The following is a 25,019-nucleotide window of genomic DNA, read 5'->3' on the forward strand; positions in this document are numbered from 1 at the left end:
CTTTAGCTCTTGTCCTTTGGCTCTTACAGAACCCAAGAGTCTTTTTGTTTTTGTAGTTTTGCATGTGCTTCTGGCAAGTAAGAGCATTTTATAACACAAAGACCCAGTCAGCAGAGGGCGGAGCTAGCAGTCAGCTCCTGAGATGCTACTTCCTCATTCTCCCAGCTCCAAGTGTTGCTTCCTCTGACAAGCAAGAGCCTTTTATTGCACGTTGGAGGTCCCAGCCTTGCACTTCATATGCCTCTGCAACACATGGCTTGAGACCTTTTCACCTAAAGGCTGTGAGACACAGAGAGAAAATCCTTTGTCTACTATTTACCATCCCATCTAATTAGATACACAGAACTCTGCACATGTCTAGCTTGTGTCAGACTCTTTTTGGGGTATCATGGTATTGAATAAAAGGACAGTATTACCAACCCTTGGTTAACATAAGGGGAAAATATTTTTGCCACAAAAGAAGGATCCCTCCGGGGTACCATCAAGACCTTGTGAATTTTACATAATTCCTCCCTGGCCAATAAATCCCCTAGTTCAGAAATTCTTCTTGCAGAATTCATCTCTGCAAGAATAGGGATGTCTTCCAAGAAGGAAACTTTAGATTCTGAAACCTTGAAAAGATAAAATGGAGGTTTGCTCAAGGCCTATAATAATTTAGAAATGTTCCCAGTAGCCAATTTATACCTAATGCACCTCTGTATACACCCCACTAACAGCTCTACACTCTGCCACCTCCAACAGGCTGGTGATTCCTGGCCCAAGGAAACATGTTTGGCCTCAACCAGGGCCAGAGCCTTCTCCATCCTGGCCCCCACTGGGTGGAACGAGCTGCCCAAGCTCCACAGGACCTGCAAAATGGAGCTCTTTTGCCAGGCATTTGGTTGAGGACCAACAGAAGCAACTAATGTGCCCTTGGAACAAAGAAAAGGGCAACCCTGGACTGACCAACCTACATGATTCAGTTAGTTGGAAATATTACTGTTAATGTTCTAGTTAAGGAAAAATTGTTATCACCAACTGTTCCTGTTACTGCTGTTGTCTTCCTATTATTATTGAACTATGTTGTACCTGTATTATGATTCCCAAGTTTTCTGTAAGCTGCCCTGAGAGGTGAGGGGAGGGCAGTATATATATGCAAATAAACAAACAGTATCCCAAGATGCTTTGATAAGGCATTTACAGTAGTCTCAGGCAAGGACTTACCACCAGAAACAGGAGCATCCATAAAAACAGCTCCCATTTTTTCAGCTTCTTTGGCTAGTTCTTTTGAAACTACAGGATCAATAGTACTGGAGTCTATTAACAAAGATCCTTTCTTCACTTTCCTGAAACAAATTAAAAAATAATAACAGACAAATACTAACAATGAAAATTAACACCATTTCTAAACAAACAGCCTTGAATACTGGGAATCCAGCACAAACACACATAAGCAATAACATGATTTAGAGGAGCATATGCATTTGTGGACCGTTTCATCAGACATATGCAGCGGGAAAATTATACATTTGTGCCCCTCACACGTTAACATTCATACCTGCATACTGATGATGGGTCAGGTCAGCCTTTCTCAACTTTTTTACCATTGAAAACACCTGAAATATTCAAGCTTTGAGAAATCCCAAAAGTAGAGCAATCATGCAGAATATGGTGGGGAAGCATAGCTGTGTACACGCCCACCCGGGCTCCCTCCCCTTCCTACCCCCTTCAGGCCTATCATTGGCCATGGGGGGGCAGGTCAACATGACCCTATATGGCCATATCACCAATAAATGCTTCACAAATTAAAAAAAAATTAAATATTAACTCCCACCCATTCAGGAACCCTTCCAGGGCCATCAAGAAACCCCAGGGTTTCACAAAACCCTGGGTCAGGTACAAGAGTAGCAAACTCACACAGTTCCTTTCCTCACTTCAGCTCCCCATCACATATGATAGTTTTGCCCATACAAGTCCCCACTATCTCTGACATAGCTCCCATCTTATGCCAGCAGACAAGTTGGCAGGATCCAATCAATGTAAAAAAAATTAAAACACTGGAGCTAGAAGATCATTAGTGCCAGAATAAAGTATGCAACATTTCTATGCAAAGCTCAACTGTTTAAAGTAATTACAGTGACAGTTTCCCAATCAGTAAGAACCTGACCTTTCTATAATTGTTCATTTTAATTTTATTATTTTTAATTGCACTTCTATGTATATTTCACTGTGAGCAGCTTTGAACAAATACTAATATTAACTAAAATTGAACAAAAACTAACATTAATAACATAAATAAACAGTCTGGTGCTTTACAGAATCACCAGAAGAGTAGAAGGCTACATTCTTATGCTAACAATGCTTCATGCACAAGCGTGCATTACCTAGCCCAACACTGCTACTTGCATTGATTCACTGGGCTATCACAGATGAAACAGAGTGCTCTTTGCACATACAGATAGCATTTGCTGAACTGAAGCAAGCATTTTCCAAAATAATTATTGAACTAAGAAAATGAATGCAAGTGATAGGTAAAGGTATCCCCTGTGCAAGCACTGGGTCATGTCTGACCCTTGGGGTGACGCCCTCTAGCGTTTTCATGGCAGACAATACGGGGTGGTTTGCCAGTGCCTTCCCCAGTCATGAACGTTTACCCCCCAGCAAGCTGGGTACTCATTTTACCGACCTCGGAAGGATGGAAGACTGAGTCAACCTTGAGCCGGCTGCTGGGATCAAACTCCCAGCCTCATGGGTAGAGCTTTCAGACTGCTGCCTTACCACTCTCCGCGCCCCAAGAGACTCTTGCAAGTGATAGTTCAGGCCAAATGTAATTAAAAACAAGAATTAAAACATCTGTATTTCAGAATTAAAAGCAAAATAGGTAGTTAAGAAGACGTTCTTACTTCAGAATTCCACTGTTCCCTGTGTAAACTTCTATTGCATTAGGATTAGATGGAAGCATTGTAATAATCCTGTCAGCTCGTTCTGCCACATCTGCTGGGGAATCTGTCACCTTTCAAGGAAAACAAAAAAGAGGCAGTAATCTTACAGAAGTTATAATCCTTTTCACATCTAGTGCTTGAGCTTTTCAGCAAGTTCCTACAAGGACCCAGTGTGATGTAGAAAAAATTGAAAACCAACAGAAACATAACAAAGCAGTGAAATTTTGCAGCATGATACAGCTACTATGAATGATAGTAACAGGAGATGTTACAGAAACATAACAATGGAAAGGCAAAAGACCTGTCCACAAATTAACAGTGAATGCAAGTACAATCTGGGCACACTGCACACTTGATTATTCTTTGTATGGATATCGAGCAATTCTTACATTATAGTCAATGAATGTACAGGTGAACATGTGTGATACGAAACCCACATTTATTCAGGTGCTAGTCTCAGTTTCATTTGTAAACTGAATATACATTGTTTATTACTAACATCTAGAACACAGGGCTAAAATGAATAAAATGAATTTCAATAGTGATAAATGTAAAGTTCTTCATTTAGGCAGGAAAAATCATATGCATCTCTATAGGATGAGTGAGACTTGTCTTAGCAGTAGTACGTGTAAATAGGATCTGGGGATCTTAGTAGACTCGACACTGCCTCGGTAGCTAAAAAGGCAAATGGGATTTTGGATATATTAAAAGAAATATAGCGTCCAGATCTCGTGAGGTGATGTTACTGCTTTATTCCACGCTGGTAAGAACTCACTTGGAGTATTGTGTTCAGTTTTGGGCACCACAACTGAAGATGTAGAGAAACTGGAGCGAGTCCAGAGAAGGGCTACGAAGATGGTGAAGGGTTTGGAGACCAAATCGTATGAGGAAAGGTTGAGGGAGCTTGGTCTGCTTAGCCTGGAAAGAAGGTAACTAAGAGGTGATATGATAACTATCTTCAAATACTTGAAGGGCTGTCATATAGAGGATGGAGCAGAGTTGTTTTTTGTTGCCCCAGAGGGTCGGACCAGAACCAATGGGTTGGAATTAATTCAAAAGAATTTTTAGCTAAACGTCTTGACAGCTTATTTACTCTAATTTACAGTTAGAGCAGTTCCTCAGTGGAACAGGCTCTGGAGGTGGTGGGTTCTCCCTCTTTGGAAGTTTTTAAGCAGAGGCCAGATAGTCATCTGACAGAAATGCTGATTTTATGAACTTAAGCAGATTGTGAGTGGGTGGGCAAGAAGGGCTGTGCCAGTGTTTGTCTCTTGTGCCCTTCCTTGTATACCCAGGGAACTGCTGATTACCATTTGGGGATAGCATGTGAATTTCCTCTAGACCAATCTGGATTCTGGAAATTTTTGGTGGGGAAAGGATCACTTGGGCATGAAATTGGGGTCACTGTGGTTAGGCAGGTAGTTGTGAGTTCCGGCATTGTGCTGCGGGTTGGACTAGATGACCAAGGAGATCCCTTACAACTCTATGATTCTATGATATATGCATGGCAGATTCAGGTGGGCAGCTGTGTTGGTCCGAAGCAACAGAAAAGTTTGTCCAGTGGCACCTTTAATATCAACAAAATTTTATTTGGGGTTTAAACTTCTGAGTTCTCATAGTTGTTAACTATTATATTTGTATGCCAATTTATTGCTGTTCGCAGGACTTAAAAACCTCTTGAATCCAGTCTCAGCTATACTTACCACTCAGTTTCCTATGCATCTGACTCTAAAGAGCCTTTCCTGGCAAATCCCCCCTTCTCAATGTATAAGGCTTGTGGAAAACTGTTTCCTTGTTTTGGATGGAGCATGCATGCTCACAGAAGCTTATACCCAGAATTTAACTTTGTTGTTCTTAACTGTTCCACTGGACTCAAACTTTGTTAGATATATGCATATACAGGCATATATGTGAAGCTTCTGCAATGTGAACAGGACTAACAGAACTCCTGAACAACTGATGATAAAAAAAAAACATTTTAATTTGCCAAAGTTGTATATCCTCGCTGTTACCTATTAGCCTGTTAACCAATGATCCATTACCTTATTTGGCAACAGAATTTTGTGATGGTCTAGTTATTTATAGTTTCTGTGCATTTTCCAAGAACAGAGCTGATTTACATCAGTTGTGTGTTTAAAAAAAAAAAATACTCAGAGACAGAGTGGAAAGAAATGAACTTACATCTCAAAGTCAAGCCATGACGCTGTGAAATAAACCTTTGGGCTAAACCTCAGTTTGTCCCAATCACCTATTAAGCTTGTTTGAAAAGAAGATGCTTACTATACCTGTGCACCCACGTCTTGAAATTCTTTACAGGCTTCTGGAAATACATCATATGCAATAACAGGATAGCCATTTTTGATTAGGTTTTTTGCCATTGGATTTCCCATGTTGCCCAAACCAATGAATCCAACCGGGGTCTTGGAAGCCATTGCCCTGGAAGACACTAATTGCAATACAAAATCTTCAGTCTAAGAATATTTAACAAATATATATTTTACTGATCAGATTTAAGAAATAAACTGCTAATGTACAGCCTTAACATTTAAATTTCATCTCAAATTCAATTCCACTCTTGCCAATCTTGTTATTTTTTAAACATAGTTTATAACCCTGCCATACCTAAAATTAGAGCCTCTTGTGGCGCAGAGTGGTAAGGCAGCTGTCTGAAAGCTTTGCCCATGAGGCTGGGAGTTCAATCCCAGCAGCCGGCTCAAGATTGACTCAGCCTTCCATCCTTCTGAGGTCGGTAAAATGAGTACCCAGCATGCTGGGGGGTAAACGGTAATGACTGGGGAAGGCACTGGCAAACCACCCCGTATTGAGTCTGCCATGAAAATGCTAGAGGGCATCACCCCAAGGGTCAGATATGACTCAGTGCTTGCCTTTACCTTTACCTAAAATACCTTTACCTTTACCTAAAATTGCAATGTATGATCTTCAACCCAAAAAACTGCAAGAAAACTATAAAGTTAAATATATGCATATATGTTTCAAAGCATTAAATTACAATTCTAGTAGTGTTCATGGTCAACCAATGAATGCTTATTAGGAATTAAGTTTTGGTGTGTTCAATGGGAATTATTGTTGTTACTAGCAGCAAAGCCCGTTGTGTATAACGATACAAGAGGCGCTAGCCTCCCCTGCTGCCCCAGGACAGCCTGCAGAGGCCTCAGCGGTTGCTTGGCGGGAGAAGGCCCAGCAGGTAGCTGGTCCCTCCCACTACCATTTGCAAAATGCCCACTGAAGCCTGGGCAGGCGTGTGGCAGGACCGGGGGGGGGGGGAGAAGCACCAGCAGAGGGCTTGGCAGGCATTTGGTGGCACAGGGCAGGAAGGGCCTGCGGGGACCTTGTGGCTGCAAAAGGCATGCTGAGCCCCATGGAGGTGGTAACTGGGCTTTGTGGGGGAGGTGTTGGCAGGCAGGGCAGCCCTCCTCTTGCCGCCCCTGCAAGGCTTGGCAAGGACAGGGCTGGAGCTGCTCGAGGCAGCAAGAGCATTGGATGGGGCCTCCCCCCCCTCAAGACCACGACTGGCTGGCTCTGTCATCTAGGGGCCAAGTGCCCTGCCACCAAGCCTCAGGGGCTGCTGTCCTCCCGAGCAGAAAAGTCAGAGGCAGGTACAGCTCTCATGGGGCAGGGACCTGGAGCCTTGGATCCTCAGAAGGAAGAGCAAAGAAAAGGTCGTGGTCAGGGGCAGGGGAGGAAATTGGCTGCCCATTGGACGGACAGACAATCCAGTTGAAGGATGGGGCATGCAGGGGCGGGACAGCCACCCTGAGTGGCAGTTAAGCCATGAGACCAACTCCTCCCACCAGCCCTTACCAGAAATAAATAGCGGTACAGATACAGATGTATGTTTATGATTGCCATATGCTGTTGCAGGATTATTCTGCAAGTCTGCTATTCACTTGCAAAACAGGTTTGAGACAAATAATGGCAAATATTCTCTTATTAATTAATTAGACTTGTAGCTCTCCATTCCCAGTCAAGCCAGCTCATGGCAGGTAACACATTAAAAAAAAACCCACAGGAGAAACTCCCCATAAAACTATTATCCCTCTCAGTGGCAATAAAGACATTTCCCCCCCTCCCCCACTCAATGGACTGCCAAAAGCCATGTACATCAGGGGACAGTTAGAAGCGGGAGTTCTAGCCCTTTCGGAGGGGTGGGGCAGATCTAAAACATTCTGGCCTCAACCAAAGACCTGATGGCAGAGCTCTGTCTTGCAGGCCCTGTGGAACTGAGAAAGCTCCAACAGGGCCCTTAGTTCTCCCAGGAGCTCATTCCACCACTGAGAAGACCCTGGCCCTGGTCGAGGCCAGGCATACTTTCCAAGGGCCAGGAATCACAAAAAGATTTGTACCTGCTAAGTGAAAAGCTCTGTGGAGAGCAAAAGGAGATAGGTGGTGCCGCAGGTATGTGGGGCCCAGACTTCAAATCACCTTAAAGGTCAGAAGGCAAACCTTGATTCAGGCTGCAACCAGTAACCAATACAGCTGCCTCAGCATCAGCACCAGGTGGATGGGGCCTCCAAGATGTTCCTGTGAGGACCCTAGCAGCTGCATTCCATACCAATTGCAATTTATTATTATTATCATCATCATCATCATCATTATCATTATTATTATTTGGATTTCTATGCTGCCCTTCCATTTGGCTCAGGGCAGTTTACATACAACATCATGGGGGATACATGGAACGAATATATAACAAACAAATACAACAACAACAATAATCCAACAGTGGTTCTAAATGACACAATTTCAGTGATCTTAAATAACAATATAACAGGAACAGGAACTTAAGCTAAGGCCCTTAGATAGGTCAGACTGGTTCAGGCCATGGAGGGGATGTCTGAGGGGGGACCTGTGGTCGGTCTCAGGTAAATTTCTGGGTAAAGGACAAGGCAAGAGCAAGTTACAGAAGTCAATCCTGGAAGTGACCGTTGCATGTATCACTGATTTTACCATCTCTACACCAAAGAATAAATTGGCACTTCCTGTTTTTATAACACAGCCCATAAACAGCAGGTCTTTCAACATACTGGTGAGTCCCCGGGTATGCAGAAAGTAAGATTTTGTAAATTAATCAGAATAAATGAGCTTGATGCCCTTGAAATTTTAAAGAACCCTAAAGGGAAGTTTAGATGCAATTCCAAATTGCAATCCATAAATTATCTTATTTTCTTGCTTGTCATCCTACCACAATTTCTTGCAAGTTTGTGTAAGATACAAACAAACTAGCATTGTTGGAAGTGCTTAAGGCTATGAGACCCCAGTGACAATTGCACAGAATCCAATAGACTTCTGGCCTATCTGCACGAGCATCCATTGGCAAGGGACAGCATGCCTATGAGACCCATCTTATGTAGCACTAGAAAGCTATTCTTCTTTCCAAAGCCAGGCAGCCCTTATCTATTTTACAATAAGAAATTATCATCAAGTGCAATGCACAAAGGAATTTTAAAATTATTTCCCAAAAGTGTATTAATAGCTTCACATTAACTAGAGCATTCAAGTTCACACACCACAAAACTACTTATTTCATGAAAGAATGTTGGAAGTTTCAGAGATCAGTATACAAAAGCAGCTGTTCCATGGTGAAATCAACTATTTCTATAATTAAAAAGTCGTTTTACAGAAATCGCAGCTACAGTAAACTCTATTTTGTATCATCCTGCCCAGGCCTGGTCACTAAACATTGTGCAAATCCTTTAAGATTTAAAAAACAATTATAAAATTATAAAATAGATTCTGCTATTTATTTTGGATTTGCCATCCTATCATTTCACTTAATTGCTCTTTATGCTTAAGTTCCAAAGCAAAGAGACTGAGCCTAGCATTGTCAAGAACCGTTGTTCAGATGCCACACATAGTTATCCTCTTTCCTTTTCCTGTCTACCAATGTAGCCAGTTAACATTAACTGTAAGTATACAGGCAGCTGTTCACTTGAAGCAAAAATTAATGCAAACTACTATCATATGGCAATTTTGCCTTCAGGGCCTAAGGATTCAGTTTTAAAAGGCGTAATGGAAACTTAAGCACCAGTTATTTAATCCCTCCACCCAGCAGTCTACAAGCTATTCTCCAGCATGAGTAGAGAATTCATGTAAATTAGAACAACGACAGACACTTAAATGACAAGAGAAGCTGTCAACTACATATGAAACTATAATATGATATTATCAATTAACCTGCACTAAGAATGTAACGCAGGGGAAACTGTACTCAAATCTCCTCTGAAATTCGATACAGAGTCCTCTGAAGATTTTTTTTCCTAATTTTGTAACTAAGACCAGGTGACCCCATTTTTTTTCAGCTTGTAGGCATCTTTGGAATTTTGACACAGGGTGCAGCTAGCAAAAAAATGTAACAAAGGGAGGTTATGCACTACTCTATGAATAACACAGCCAATATTTCCGGCAAAAGCTCTGCTTCTCCCTTTAAAAGGAACATACTGTTTAAAAATAGTTTCTTGCACAGCTCACCTTTGCCACACAGGGAAGACCTTTCTGCTCTGATGGCAGCTGCTGCACAAGGCAAGTTAAAATAAACCCTGCCCAGCCAATCAAACTCAATCAGCTCATTAGAATCCCTGCTGCGCAGAAGCTCCACCTGGCATTGCCCACTTTCTAAAAACACTTGGCAGGGGCCAGGAAAGAGGCTGGCAGGCACTATGGAGTCCATGGGTGCCACACGAGGGACACCTGATTTAGACACTAGTAGCACTGCATGCAATAATGAACAAATATTAGGTAACCGTACAATCTGGAACAGAGCAATGACCGATATTTTCCTCTTATAAATATAACCCTAAATTTAGGGCCCGAAATGACCATCTGTTTTTGTTTCATTGTTGGTAGTAAGACACACTTTTTAAAAAATGGCAGTAGAATCACCCTGGACATATGATTAAAGACCAAATTTGCAATTTACCAGCTACAAACGTTCAAGAGCTTATTGAATGAAAAATAACATTCATTAAGCATCTGGAAGCAATCAGACATTGTATGCAAAACATCCTCCTTGGCTCAGAAGCACTTAGAAACCATGTGATTATGAGTTCCTTTCTAGCCCCCACAAGATGGACATATCCATTAATCACACAATAATATAGCTGGTGCCATGATCAACCAACACCTTACACTTGGACACCAGTTTAACAGTCTTAACTTCAATGACAAAGAAACGTCATAAATTGTAGTTAGCCAAAAGCAAGACTGCCATAACAAAAGAGAGATAGCAATTTGATTGTATCTCAGTACTTAAATTAATATAATTTTCCTGCTATAACTGTAGCTAAGTGAGAAGGAAGAAAACACCTTATTAACTTGCAAAATAACAGCCGTGTGGCATCCCAAAAACTAAAGATCTATGAAGTGCTACATTTGTACAGTTGTCAACTTCTAGGTGAGGGCTGGAGCTCTTCCAGAACTACAATTGACCTCCATGTTACAGAGATTAGTTCTCCTGGAGTAAATGGTAGCTTTGGAGAGTGGAATCCATGACACAACATCTCCAATGAGTTACCACCCCTGATCAAAATGCTCCCTCAAATCTCCAGGAAGTTTTCAAGGTGCAGTTGATCAACTCTTTTAGGCAGAAAGATACTATGAACAGCAAAGAGAGGTCAGTGAGGAAAACAGGTTGCATTTACCTGTAACTGCTGTTCATCAAGAGGTTTTCTGTGCAGGCACACGTGGGTACTGCACAATCACAGGCCGGCCACAGAAGGAGAATTGCAAGCTTTTACTATAGAAATCATATCTCCCAAGAGTGATAGTCCCTCCTCCCCCAACAGGGGGAGATTTTCCCACCTAAAATTACATGACCTGGGAGGGGTTAGAACTCCTTCCTCAGTCTGCTGCCAATCTTCGTGGGTATAACTGAAGCAACGAAGGAATGGCAGTAAGCCCACAATGGGGCAAGAGGAAAGAATGTGTGCCTGCACAGAAGACCACTCGATGAACAGTAGTTACAGGTAAGTGCAACTCTGTTTTCATCATTGTGGCTTCTGTGCAGTTCCACATGGAAGAATAACAAGCATAAACATCTGGAGGAGGGTGTGGGCTTACTCAGTGCAGCATTGACTGTAGTACAGCTGTTCCCACAGGTAGTACAGCTGTAGTACAGCTATTCCCCCTCTGCAGTGTTGATGTCGATTGAGCAATGTCAGACGAAGGTAGACAGGGATGGCCGTGTCCTTTAAGAGCACACCAGCCATAAAGGTGGTAGAAGATGCTTGGGCCCTTGTGGAATGGGCTGAGAGTCTAGCTGGATAACAATATCCATCCAATGTATATGAGTGTTTAATGGTCGACACAGTTCAGCGTGACAGCGTCTGAGCTGAAGCATGCTTCCCTTTGTTATGGCCCCGGAAACAAATAAAAAGGTTGTCATCTAACCTAAAACTGTGTACCCTGTATAAATAAAATAGGGCTCAATGCACGTGTCTCATGTTGCTACTTGTCATGGTAGACCCAGCTCCCAACACACAGGCAAAAAGTGACTTGCAGCAGGTTAGAAGAAACAGGAAGATACAAGTAGAGAGGAACCATGCACAAATATTTTGCCAAACTGGGCGCTCTTCATTTCAATCAACTTTCACACAGAAGTGTACCTGTGCAAGGGGACAACTTACAAAAAAAAACTTATGTGAGCCAGTGTGGTACGGTAGGTAAGAGTGGCAGACTCTAATCTGGAAAATAGTGTTTGCTTCCCAATTCCTCCACATACAGCCAACTGGGTGACTCTGTGCTAGTCTCAGTTCTCGTATGCCTTTCTCATTGAGCAGTTCTGTTAGAACTCTCTCAGCCCCAATCTACGTCACAGGATGTATGTGGTAGGGAGAGGAAGGGAAAACTGTAAGCCACTTGGGGAATCCTTCAGGCAGTAAAAAGCAGGGTATAAAAACCAGCTCTTCTTCTGCTTCCCTTCCCTATTTACATGTTTCATTGTTTATGTAAGTCATATAACCAGCTTTCTCATTGTCCATTTTCCCAAACCATCAATCCTCTCTCCTGACTTTACGCTTTACACAAGTGTGCGTAGGTGGACCACTAGGAATATTGACATTTATCACACAGAATATGATATTATTCTGCGTGCACATATTATGCAGCCTATGCAAAGTAAACCCTCATGGTACAGCAGGCATCTTGAGCCACAAACTCCAAAACTATCCACAGACACATGTCCAAACACAGATGTCTTGCAAACAGGGAAGGAAAAATAGCAGTTAACATTTCACACCCCAGCTGTACCTTTTTGTTAGTTCATCTGCTCCTGTGTACAAATGTAGTCTTTTCCATGTTTCGCCGCAACCTGGATCCTGATAAATGGCATGTGGCACCTGATGCTCCAATTCCTGTCTACATAGATGAACACATCTGCTATGAGGTCAACAAGATCCTAGATTCTTGAGTGCATCAGGGAAAGCTGCAATACCTTGCAGACTGGAAAGAATTTCCAGAGGGGAAAAGGGAATGGGTGGAAGCCGCCCATGTTTCGGCACTAAGCCTGGTCTGGGACTTTCACTCTGCCTACTCCCACAAGCCTTCCCCAGAATCTGTGGCAGTAGGAGGTTGATTTTGGAGCGATGGGATGTCAGACGTGCTGAGCCTCTGCCACAAATATTAGCATCTGATACAAGTGTAGAAGTATGAGCCTCTACCTGTCTTATTTCCTTTCATTTTCATACCTCCCCCCCCCATCCATCTCCGTTTGCCTCCAGAATGCAACGCTTTGACTTGGATACCTGGCTATCAGAATGTTTTAGCCTTTTGAATATTTCCCACATTTCACTGGTTCTCATAGGGGGAGTTGGTTGAGGAGTCAAATGCTGTGCTTGTTTTGCTATGCCTCAGTTCCGATAAAGCATTGCTTAAGTTAACTTGCTTGTCTTTATTAAACTTGATCTTTCACACCAAGTCAAGAATTTGTTTGCGAGCAATCTGTAAAAACCTGACAGATTTTAAGGATTTACTATTGCCATGTAGTTATTAAAATGCGAACCGCTTTTATTCATATTATTTTTAATGTATCACAAGCCACTTCATGCTATTTCCTGGAGAGGTGGCTAAGAAATAATCAGTGCCTTTTCCTCCCCAACCTTGCCAGTTCCAAGAAATCAGTCTTATAAAAATACTAGCAAAAAAGCCCATTGTAATTAAAAATACAATGGGTGCTAACCTTCCCTCCTCCACCACCCGAGGCAGGCCCGCTGAAGCCTGGAGAGGCCACGGCAGGCCTACGCGGGGTGGGAGAAGCACTGGCAGGGACTCCCTCTCTCCCACCCTGGGCAGGCCCACTGAAGCCTAGAGAGGCCACAGTGGGCCTTTTGGGGGCAAGGGGGCTCCCTGGTGGGGGTCGTTGCCTTCCTTGCTCCCCAATGCACTGGCAAGGCCAGGGTTTACCACCCTTCCCTCCAAGGCCCTGGTTGCCAGCTGGGCAACCTTCTGGAAGCCACCAACTGCACTGGCTAGGGTCAGGACAGCCTACCTGACTGGCCGTTTGTTAGATGGACAGCCAACTAGGTATGTGATGTCCCAACTCTTCCCACCACCCCTCTCCCGCTTTATTTATGTTACAGATTGTGTACAGATCTTTGCATGTCCTGACCAACAGGTTGCATGAACACAACTTTTCAGTCAAGAGATAGCCAGTGCTGTCAAAAAGGACAACATCTGCTCAGCTCTCTATTATTACTGCAGAATGTTATTTTGTAAACCATGCTGACTGCTCCTTTGGGGGAAAATGTGGGATACAAAGCTATCCTTTAAATAGGTAAAAGTATATTCATAACATCAAACCAGAACAAAAATGTTTCAAAGAGTTCGGCAACCTACACAGAGCAATTCTGAAATACCAGTCATTAAAAAAATGCCTTAAGAGTATTTAATTCCTAAACTTTTTGTTAATTACCATTACTGAATCAGGAATGCAGATATGACAGATTTGCAGGGGCTTTCTCTTTCCATCCAGGTTTTTGTATATTAATCCTAGTAATGATCTATTAATGCAGACTCTATGGAATATGCTGAAGTTTCTAGGCAACCTAGAAGTTAAGCAAGAGGATCTATTTATAGCTGAAATCTAGTAATATTATGTTAGTCTCATTGATTCTAAGAGGCCACCTGTGAAGTTCAATTACATTAGCAGAATCTTCAAGTGGGCAGTCTTCTTGCTGTGAGACAGAATAAAGAGATTCAAATGTAAAGTTCCGAGATTACAATGCTACTTCAAGCAGGGCTCTATAATACTATGATATCCCTCCCCCCAGAAATAGCATAAACTCTTACTTTAATATTTCTTTGTCACTTGCTTATTCTGTACTATTGCACCTGGTCTGAACAATCCCATGTTCAAGAGTTCACAGAACTAAATCTTGTTACCTGATTATGAAGTGTCCTAAAAACCCAGCAGGGTAGTAAATACCAGAGACAAAGGGTTGGATCTTACCCCTCTGCTCAGGTAAGCATGAAGCCTTCCTCCAGCAGAAGTGGCTGTTCTTTTAGTGGAATATCGGAGAAAAAGCTCCAAACATACCTGACCAGAGGGGATGCTACAACCTAGTACGTACAGAAACAGGAGCCAAGCTTCACAAATATTTAACCAAGCTTCACAAATATTTAAACTTAAGTGGAGCTGTTTCAATTTCTCCCAGTGTGTGAAGCTGAAAGGAAATCAATAATGATTCCAATCTTAATCAAAGTTCTAGAAAGAATGAACACCTGTAGAAGACTATATACTTTCTTTCTCATTGATAATACCAGTACTAGAGCCAACTTGGTGAAGTGGTTAGGAGCACAGACTTCTAATCTGGCTAGCCAGGTTTGATTCTGCGCTCCCACAAATGCATCCAGCAGGGTGACCTTGGGCTCGCCACAGCACTGATAAAGCTGTTCTAACCAAGCAGTAATATCAGGGCTCTCTCAGCCCCAGTTACCTCACAGGGTGTCTGTTGTGGGGAGAGGAAAGGGAAGGTGACTGTTAGTCGCTTTGAGACTCCTTCTGGTAGAGAAAAGCAGCATAAAAGAACCAACTCTTTTTCTACTACCACTTAGTGCTGCCCTTAGTAGGGAAATACACAGTACTTTTGCCATAACCTAATGAAAGACTTCATAGAATCCATTCAGACAAATAGTGATGGCACTGATCAACTGAAAGTTCTAAATTTAACGTAACAGTTACTAAGAATTCCAAAGCAGGTTTCACAAGGGGTTGAGAAAGTTTTGTTCATCCCAGTGATTAACTGCCATTATGAAAGAAATTTAAGAAAATATTCCAGTTCATTGTCAAGATAAAAAGGGGTGGGTGGGGTAGATGGACACATTAATAAGAACATTGCCATGTTGACTGCTAGTAGATGCTTGCAACATGGATGCTAAATGTGAATTTTCAAAGTAACTTGTTATAATAAGTTTGCATGGTAAACCAATATTATTATTCCTGTATTAAAAACAAGTTGTCAAGTTCTCTACCTAAGATGGCATTTGAATTGGGGCACATTGGCTTATTTTTACAGTAATTCTACAGACATTCATTCTGTTGAGGGAAATATGTCTACTTTCTTAAAATTCACTAGCATGTAGACAAATTTGGCATTAAGAACAGGCAGAATTATAAAATAGGAAACCCATGGTACCTTAAAAATAATATGGATTTGGTTCATGTTATTTGGGATCAAATATTAATCTAGAAGCAGATGCTAACAGTATATAATTCTATAATGGACCATGGATCACTTTTGTAGGCAAAAAATGTAAATAACTGTTAAAATACACAGTGGTCCTTATCACATGCAACATAAAACATAACACACCAAGAATATCTACAGACAGATTAGTAGGCTGTAGGCTTTTTCTTCTACAATAATAATTTAGGGTACAAATTGATGTCCCTAATAACATAGTCCAGACAATTGCCAGTGCCTCTCAAAGATGAGCAACTAGAATTAATTTCTGATAATAAAATCCATTAAATTATGTTAAATTCTAAACATTTGGATAGGGTACATGTTTAACAGAGCAATCACACTTGTATAGTTTATTACACGTATAAAATGTTCAGGATCACAGTCACAAATAAAACAGCAAAGCAAAGTTTTAGGCTAGGAAACCCATCAGTGTTCTGGGAAAAGTAAATATGAGCATAGATTGTGGGTCCTGTTAACTTGATGCTTTAGGTCACCAGCGTCACATAAACTTTTGTGGCCTGTTTTAACACCACATGTGTTATTTTAAGTAAATATGTGAAAATATTTATTACATTAGGCTTCGCTTAAGCTGACATAAATTCTGATATTAGCCCAATATAAATTTTACAACGTGTGCGAATTTTAACAGCATGTACAAAACTTGTAAAGGGCACCAAGCATAGGTCATAATCATTTCCTTCTACAAGGGTATTGATCAACAACACCTTGAAGCATGCCAATACCTGCTCCAGGTGAGGAATCACAAAACTGTCAAGCATGGAAGGAACATGCCCCCACTCCAATACACCAAAGTAACAACTGAAACAAAATTGCAAGGAGGTGTATCTACCAGCTCTCTCCTCCAACACTACCACATGTCACCATTTCCGGGTGCTCATATATTAGTTCCAACTATCTGCCCCGACCCTAACTCATAAATCCTCGTAAGGTGACACACGGGAGGAGAGGAGAAACCAGCAACAAGACTGCTGCTCCTGATTTTCAAGGAGGCCTGGCCGCTTCAGGGTCGTGCAAATAGGTTGCAAACCAGTTCGAGTAACCCAGCACACTGACACCCGCCCGAGAGCCTTACCCATTGCAATGCTGCCTGCATACACCCTCCTTTGCTTAGGCAGCAAGCTGACGGAGGCTCTGAGCATTAGCGCTGCTGCCATGCTGCTCCCCCGCCTCCTCCACCACGACCTCCGCTTAGACACCACCTCCTTCGCTCTCTGCGCTTCGCTCGCCTGGAAGCACGGAAGAAGGCGTGGAAGGGGAGGGGCGGCCGAGCCAGCCAATGACGGCTGGCACTGGAAGCCAAACACCAATCAGAGCGCACGTTCCCCTATCGGTGACCCGCCGGCCTTACATCCCAGGACCCAATAGTAGGCGGTCGCGGCAGATCTAGCGAAGCTCGTTCAGCCAGGGTCTTGCCTGGGCGGCTTCTGCAGAATACATGTGGCAGTGGGGGTGCTGGCTGTGCACGGGCTTTCTGCGACGCCTCACCCTTCCTTGTTAGCCTGGGCTACTTTTTAAACTGTGCAGTCTCCTTCAAAAACTCCTCAGTCGAGCTGCCAAAAAGATTTTCCGCTTGATTCAGTGGAATACTTCCAAACAAACGTGCGTGAGATCGAGTAGCCATTCTTCGCGTTTCTGCTGCCAGCGCCAGCTTTACTTGCAGGACTTCAGCTGGATGCGGCCGTGTTTACTTTAGGTGACTGCAAGAGTAAACCTTAGCCGTATTCAATGGGTGCTGAAGATCACAGCCTATTAAAGTTGGCGTTTCTAGAGGATATAGATTCAGGTTGGGTAGCTGTGTTGGCCTGAAGCAGCAGAACAAAGTTTGAGCCCAGTGCCAACGTTAAGACCAACCAAGTTGTAGTCAAGATATATAAGCTTTTGTGTGCAAACACATCCCTTTATTTATAATGAAACAAAATTTCCTCAGCCATACATATCGGGAGGGGGGGGGGGAGAGAGAGAGAGAGAAAATGTATGTGTGCATGAATTGCCAGGAAGGTTTAGGGTTTAGCTAGAGTTCAGATTCTGAATTAATTGGGCATTATAGCTGAGATGGGATTGAGGCAGTTATCAGAGTCTTATGAATGGCTGTGAATCAGCATACAAGTACAAGAGTTGAGTTAGGAAGTTCAACCCTGGGTGCAAACAGGATCTGAGAGACTAGTATGTACAGCTGTACACTCCTTCAGTTAAATGTTAAACAACTTTCCTTAAATTCACATATAGGTCAGGCTAATAGAAATGTTGAATAAGGAGCCAGGCAATAAATACAGCTAAGATTGGAACTGCACATTTAGTCAGAGATTCTAAGCATGTTCTAAACATTTTGTACTGAAATGCTAGGGTTTTGTGACCCATACCATTCTGATTGTGATTGTCTGAAAACAATAGTTACAAATACATATCTTATTGGGCAAATGTTATTTTATATTTCCATAGTAATCACTTGTTGCATTGACATTAAATACAATGGCTTGTGATGAACTAACATAGAGGTTGATATGCTATATTTGAATTATTAATTGCTTTATGAACCTCTTGGTGGCATTCTGTTAATAAGTAAGCAGTCATGAAAGCTTACCAATATGTTTAACTCAGAAGTGATTTATCCTTGTAGCACATATAGCACGTGCTATGGTCTAGGGCTCCCACAGTGCTGTATGTTTTGGGGGTCTTCATACTTATACAACTTGCAGACTGCAAAAATTTTAAAAAGTCCATATGCCTCATTGAGATATATGCCTCATTGAGCATGCCTACAGACCACAAGCCACATAAGTTTGACGGTCCCCTTAGATATTGGGGCATTACATTTGCATGTCCCACCAAGGTTTGAGAAATGTTTTCATTAAAGTGAAGCTGTCAGTTGCTTTCAAAGTTCCAACTATCCCTTGAATCCTTAAACCGGGCTTGGTTTAATTGCCTGTACATAAAATGCTTCAAAAGAGTTAACTAAGCAGCAGCACAAGGTTATCACGAATAACACAGTCCAATTAACAGATTTCTGTGTGTTTTCAGAAAAGCTTGGATATTTAAAATGAAAACAGGTGCATTAACTGCTTGTTCTGGAATTCTATATATTATAACTTATTTCGTAACCTCTGTATTAAATATATGGGTACCTATGAGATTTAAAATGCCTTTCAGTTTGAAAGCAAAGACTAAGAACGTCTATAAAAGAAGACTTCAAAATACTCATAAGCACTTTCTTAAAATGCATTATTACAATGCAAATGCACCACAAGAGTGAACTGTTAAGTTAACAAGCATTACTTTGCCAGTAGCAGGACTGCTGCCAACCTTTAATTGGTTTGAAAGCTACTCTTCTGTCAATGGGGCATTGTGTCTTCAGGGTAATAATCTTGACTTTATGGTTTGGGTTTGCAAAACATGTTTAAATATAACATGTGCCAAATATCCTCTACCGCTTTCCCTTAATGCCATTTGTAATCATTTTAAATAAAATGATCAATCTGCAGTAACGAGGAATGTTAATCTTCATATTGAACTGAAATAATCCACTAACTTTTAAGCTACAGGAGGGATACTTCTCATAAATATGTAATCCTGTCTTATTGAATTAAATATTTTAAAAATGTGATTCTGATTGATTCAGTTATTAGTCTACGTCAGATATTCAAACACAATGGATGTGTGTTTTCACACATCCTCAGCTCGTGTTTTTTACTCAACAGAAATTCTCACTTTCTTCACTTGTGTTTCCCATTGCATTTGTAGGCTTATAAACATAAGGGCTTGCTACCCAAAATAAGGTTGACTCAGCCTTCCATCCTTCCGAGGTCGGTAAAATGAGTACCCAGGTTGCGGGGGGGGGGGGGTAAACGGTAATGACTGGGGAAGGCACTGGCAAACCACCCCGTATTGAGTCTGCCATGAAAACGCCAGAGGGCGTCACCCCAAGGGTCAGACATGACCCAGTGCTTGCACAGGGGATACCTTTACCTTTATCCAAAATAAATAAAGCCATTGTTTGTGGATACTGTGTGTTGGAATATGCCAGATTCAGGATTCAACAGCATAAGAATATCCTGCAGGAGATATTTAATTAGCTTAGTTAGATTAGGAACTTCCTGGTATTCTTCAAATAGTCTCTTCCAGTGTCCTGATTGGCTCACTTCCTCCCTGCTTGCCTCCATAGGTGAACAGACTGAATGGAGAATAGCAGAACAATTAGTTAAGTATCTCACCCTCCTCTCTTTTTATACAAAGTTGTTTATATAAATAAGATTGCCTTAGTCTTTTAAGCAGCCTGGTGCTCTGTCCTCTTTGGAAATCTTAACTATGCCAACCTTTACGTAAGCTGAACCAAATATCCACATTTTTGTTTGTTATGGAAGCCATTGTACTTCAAGACATTTGTGCCACCTCTGAGTTGTTGGTCCCCATCACATAGTACTTAGAGGTACACTGCCTCTGAACATAGAAGCTCCACTGAGCTAATATTCCCCAAAATCTATTTTTTTTAAACCTATCTAAGCTATGCCACATCTTAGGGCACAAAAATCCTATGTTGTTTCAACATTTTGAATGTCTAGCCAATAATAATTTGATCTCATTTATACTGGAAAAGAACTTAAAACAAAAAATATCTGCTTTTTACTGCTATGTGAATCTGACTTTGAAGTTGACTCATTGTTGTAGCCAAAATCCATTTGGGGAGACATATAATATAATGCTTTTTCATTGTAAAAGTGGGGGCAAAGAGAACAGGCAGATGCATTTGGAAGAAAACTCGAAATGCAAAGGGGAATTGATGCATATTTGTTTTTTTTGGGGGGGGGGGAATTCAGGCCTGAAAATTAGGTTAGAACACTGTGAAGGCCCAGATAAAAGCCTTGCTCAGTTGTAATCATGCTATTCTAAGCAGAGTTTTATCCTTCTGAGACCATTGACTTAGAAGGGTATAACTGTGCTTAAGATGGCACTGCAGAGTTCCCTGAGTAATATTTGGGGCCTTTTCGCACGGGGATCTTTGTTGCAAATTGTTTGCGGAATGAAAAATCGCCATTTAAAATAGTGGAATTCGTCGTTTTGCACACCTGGCTTTGTAGTGGAATCAGTTGCGTTTTTTAGCGTTTCCCACAGGCTTCCGGTCTCGGCAGAAATCGCTAGAAAGGAAGCGCTATTGCCAAGCTCGTCCCGCCCCTGGCCGTCAAGCAGCCAATGGGCAGCCGTTAGCATGCTCCCAAACAGCCCCTTTCCCTTTAAGAAAGGTTTTTAAAAAAAAAAACAGACCCATAGCAACGAATCTGTGTAGATTCTTTGCTACGGAGAGACCCATCCAGCTGCCTAATGTGAGCTGTCGTTTGATTGTATGATCGTTTGCACGCTGGCTCGAGTGATAAAAAAAAATTCCCCCCCCCCTTCTCACGGGCTCGATTTTCGGCTGAATTTATGTGTAAAAAATAAAGGGACTTTATTCCAGCAAACGGGCTTTTAAGTGGTTTGTGCTTAGTGACTAAAGGTGAAGGAATGAAGCCAGGGAAGCCTCTAAACAGAAAGAGGCTCGCCGGTGCGTTTATCCCCGCTCGCTCCGAGAAAAAAAAATGGCGATCGCTTCGCCGGAAGTTTGGAGAAGAGAGCCAGGGGGAGGGGCTTTGAAGAACCAGCAACAATGGTAACGCACAGGTCTTTAGCGCTAGTGTTGCAGATTGGTTGCAGGAGTGTATCGCTATCCGGAGGGTGAATCCACTTTTCTGGATTCCCCTGAAAGCGCTAAAACGAAGCGCTTATTGCTGATCGGTTTCAGGAGTGTTGCAGATTGTCTACGACGTCGTGGGTAATGCCAAATTAGTAGCGTTTTCAATTAGCAACCATTGTGCTATTTTTAAGCCGTGGGAAATGGCCCTTGGTAAATCACTGTTGCTTATTCTTACTTGCTGTGTGAAGAAAATGGGCCGACTCAGTGACTCCCCTGACCTTGCTGCAGGAAACTTAAGGTTACCAATTTAACAAATGAAAATTTGATCAAACCCTGAGATAACCCTTTTGCATAATTCGATACTGACTTAACTGATGCCATATTTGTCTGTCCTTAAATACTGCACAAGGAAAACCAGAATTTGCTGCCAGCGCACAAATATTGTAACAAGAATGCTTGTGAATAAAACCACTGAGTACTTTTGTGACAAAAGTGATTTTAAGAAAGCTCCTGAATATTCTGAATTTTATTCAGCTTATTACATTTTATAGGCTATTAAATGCCAATAATGCCCTTCAGTTCTTTACATGGGGCAAGCAAGTCAAACCTTACACCAGGGGATAAATAGACACAAAACTGACATCAGGAATCACAAAACTGAGAAACTCAGGCAGATTACGCTGTGCTGGGCCGCCGATGGGGCATTGCTGCGGAGCTGCATATTCTGCAGCGGTCTCTGTCCATATGGTGGACAACTGGTGTCTTGCTGAAATGTGTCTCCCGGGGAAACAAAACGGTGGTGGATTAGTTCTGTCACGCAAGGGGGTGGGCCGCAAGGGTGTTTTTATTTTGCAGGAGGGCTGTCCTGCAAAATAAAAATGGTCTGCCCTGAAGCATAGCAAAATGCTGTGAAGCCAACCGGGGCATTCTTTGCCCCTTCTGGGCCACCGTGGGGCTCTGTTGGCCCCCACAGTGGCTAATGGAATGCAGATTCTTCCGTGGTCCCTTAGCCCAGTCCAACTGAAGGCCTGATCTGTGGCAGGCCCGGGAAAGGGAGTGACCAGTGGCTGTGTCAAATGGAAACAGGGATTTGCATTAGCAATACTAACCAGGCCAATTCTACTTGCCTTCCAAGATCTCATGAGATCAGATTAGCCATTCAGATCAGGGCTCTTACAGAATAGCTGCCAGTAAATATGACATCCACAAGTCTTTCAGGCATGGAAAGGCTGGATCTTAAAAAGAGGGAGGGGCAGATCCCTGGAGAGTCTGTTTTGCAAGGCAGGACCTCTGAGTGTGAAGATAAGTAAAGGGTAGTGCTCAGTTACACAGACCCTTGAGGATTGCTTTCACTGAAGACTGTATTTTATCTCACTTGGCTGGTTTAAATTGTGAAAACTGACAGTGCTTACCTACGCATGGCAATTGGCTAAACCTGTGACTTGCCATTTATCTCTTAGGTGAAGGGCTCATGGGATCCTTGCAGATATAGATTGCTGTGTCTGTGAGAAGGTGTGCCAGAAGTAAAAATAATCTGTGTGCTATAAATAAGAAATGAAACACTCACTCAGACATGGCACTCGGAGGTACACATATTAATTACACACCAGAGAGGCAAACTCACAGTGTGTTCAAGCACTTAACTCACTATTTGTATTTATTAAAAAACATTCCATTGCTTTAACAATACAGTCATCCAACTGTGAAGTAACAGCAATCAAGATGCAGTCACTGACAGAAAATGTGGTTTCTTATGCCCATTGTACAGTGTAGGCTGCCAAGTTTCACACCTTTGAAGAGGGGTCTTTTTTCCCCTCTTCACTCACCCTCGCATACACATATGCACACATTCACACACACAATTAACATGTCTGGTCTCACCTATAGTCTTATGGGGAAAGTAACCTGTTTCCTCAGTCTTACTCTTACTGATTTAAATAACCTGGCAACCTATGAATAGTTTTAGTTCATCAATTCCAATTAAAGTTTGGCAAATAAATCCAGAATACACATAGGACTTTTGACAGAGAATTGCATTCTAGCAATAAATTATAAATTATTTTTAATATAGTCCAAAAGGATGGCTTAGAGATATCTAAGCACCATGATTAGTTTTAGTACTCAGGAATAAAACATCATCAAATGATGTACAGCAGAAATATAATTTATAATGCAGGACTAGTGCTGCAATCATTATTTTTCTGGCATATAGTTTATATTAAGAAGTTATTTACAATGTATATAATACAGTGTGAGAAAATGCTCATTTGTTGATGACTGCAATATGTACTTTTCATATTTCATAGAAGCCTTGGACTTCCCTGAAAAATTGGTAAAGTAGAAAGGATGAACCCTATAGCAGTACTGCTGCAGCCAGTTCTTCTGCTTGCTCTAAGTCCCTCTGTGGAGATGTAAGAAAAAAAGACATAGCTTTGCAACAGAAGGGTCCACAGATTTACTCTTGAAAACAAATGGAAACTGGGAATTCAGTGATTATTACAATACTAGTCTTCAAATCCTGTCTATAAGGACAGGCTTTGAAGGGGCTGGGGCACATTGTGGATGCTGCGAGCCTGCTCCAAGGGCCGCAGGGAAGGCTCCACCGCCCGCCCCCTCCCCTCCTACCCCGCTGCTTGCCTGCAGGTCTTGGAGCAGGCGCAGCACATCAGGGATGCTTTGGGCCTGCTCCGAGGGCCGCAGGGTAGCCTCCCCCGGCTGGCCCCCTCTCTGGCGATTCCCCGGCTTCTCTGCGAGCCTCAGAGCAGGCCCTCATGGAAGCCTCCCCCTGTGCAGCTGCCTACCTTCTGACTCCCCGGGGCCACGGTGACCTCCAGGCAGTGGGGTAATGGGCCAATCAAAAGGCGCTTAGCCTTCTGATTTGCCCCTTGGGGTTCTGTATCCCGGACACCTTGCCCCCCTTAACCAATTATTTATACTGCTCCTCAAGTGGTGTACAGATTTAATTGTAGAGTTGCTAGCTCTGGGTTAGGAAATATTTGGAGACTTTGTGGGGACAGATGGGAGTGGGCAGCATTTGGAGTGGTGAGGGACCTCAGTGAAGTATAAGGCTTCTCCCTCCAAAGCAGGCATTTTCTCCAGGGGGACAGATCTCTGTTGCCTGAATATGAGCTGTAAAACCAGGGGATCCACAAGTACCATCTGGGTATGAGGACTGCCCCCCCTCCTCACCCAGTAGACATTAACATCTACATGATTGTAGAAATCAGGTTCTTTATTGAAGCGGCAACAAACACACGCTTTGCTTGAACCGAGAAGGGGCCCTCAGTCTAGGTACCATATTGCTTTCTGATTGTCAACCCTCATCCCTCCCTCCAAAGGAAACACATTGCTTTGGGGGCCAATCACTTAGCCAAAGGTGGTGGGGATGGCCCAGGTGCCAGGCTGGCTCGAGGGGACGTGAATGACAAAGGTGTGGAATGTAGGGGGCCCAGCAAAGGGGCTAGGTAACTGACTAGGGGAGGTGAGCTACCTGTGAGGATCCCAGGACTGAAGGACTGCCAATTTACTTTAGTCAAAAGAGGTTGGAGCAAAACAAGGAACATAACCACATGGTAACCATCGTATAGGCGAGGAATGAAATAAATGAAATCACATTAAACATGGCAAAACCCAAAGGCTTTGACAGTGGGGACTGGCATCCCTATTTAACTGCTGTTTTTTTTAAAAAACACCTGAAAAATCCCTGAATCTGTGAGGAAA

The 25,019-nt window shown here is 42.5% G+C and overlaps 1 protein-coding gene across 2 annotated transcripts in view; it reads right to left on the reverse strand.

Moving 5' to 3' along the window:
• HIBADH (3-hydroxyisobutyrate dehydrogenase) overlaps positions 1–25,019 on the reverse strand; it is a 113,511-nt gene that overhangs the window by 86,904 nt on the left and 1,588 nt on the right. Inside the window, exons 1-4 of one of the 2 annotated variants that reach the window (XM_077303683.1) lie at positions 16,710–16,876; positions 5,204–5,364; positions 2,883–2,992; positions 1,204–1,325 (exon numbers count right to left, since the gene is read on the reverse strand). In XM_077303683.1, coding sequence (XP_077159798.1) covers positions 1,204–1,325; positions 2,883–2,992; positions 5,204–5,364; positions 16,710–16,791 — 475 coding nt within the window. In that variant the 5' untranslated portion in view covers positions 16,792–16,876. Of the gene's footprint in view, positions 1–1,203; positions 1,326–2,882; positions 2,993–5,203; positions 5,365–16,709; positions 16,877–25,019 lie in introns of those variants that run through there. The other variant, XM_077303684.1, reaches the window with a different exon arrangement.

This window comes from Paroedura picta, chromosome 11 (assembly GCF_049243985.1).
Source record: "Paroedura picta isolate Pp20150507F chromosome 11, Ppicta_v3.0, whole genome shotgun sequence".
NCBI lineage: Eukaryota > Metazoa > Chordata > Lepidosauria > Squamata > Gekkonidae > Paroedura > Paroedura picta.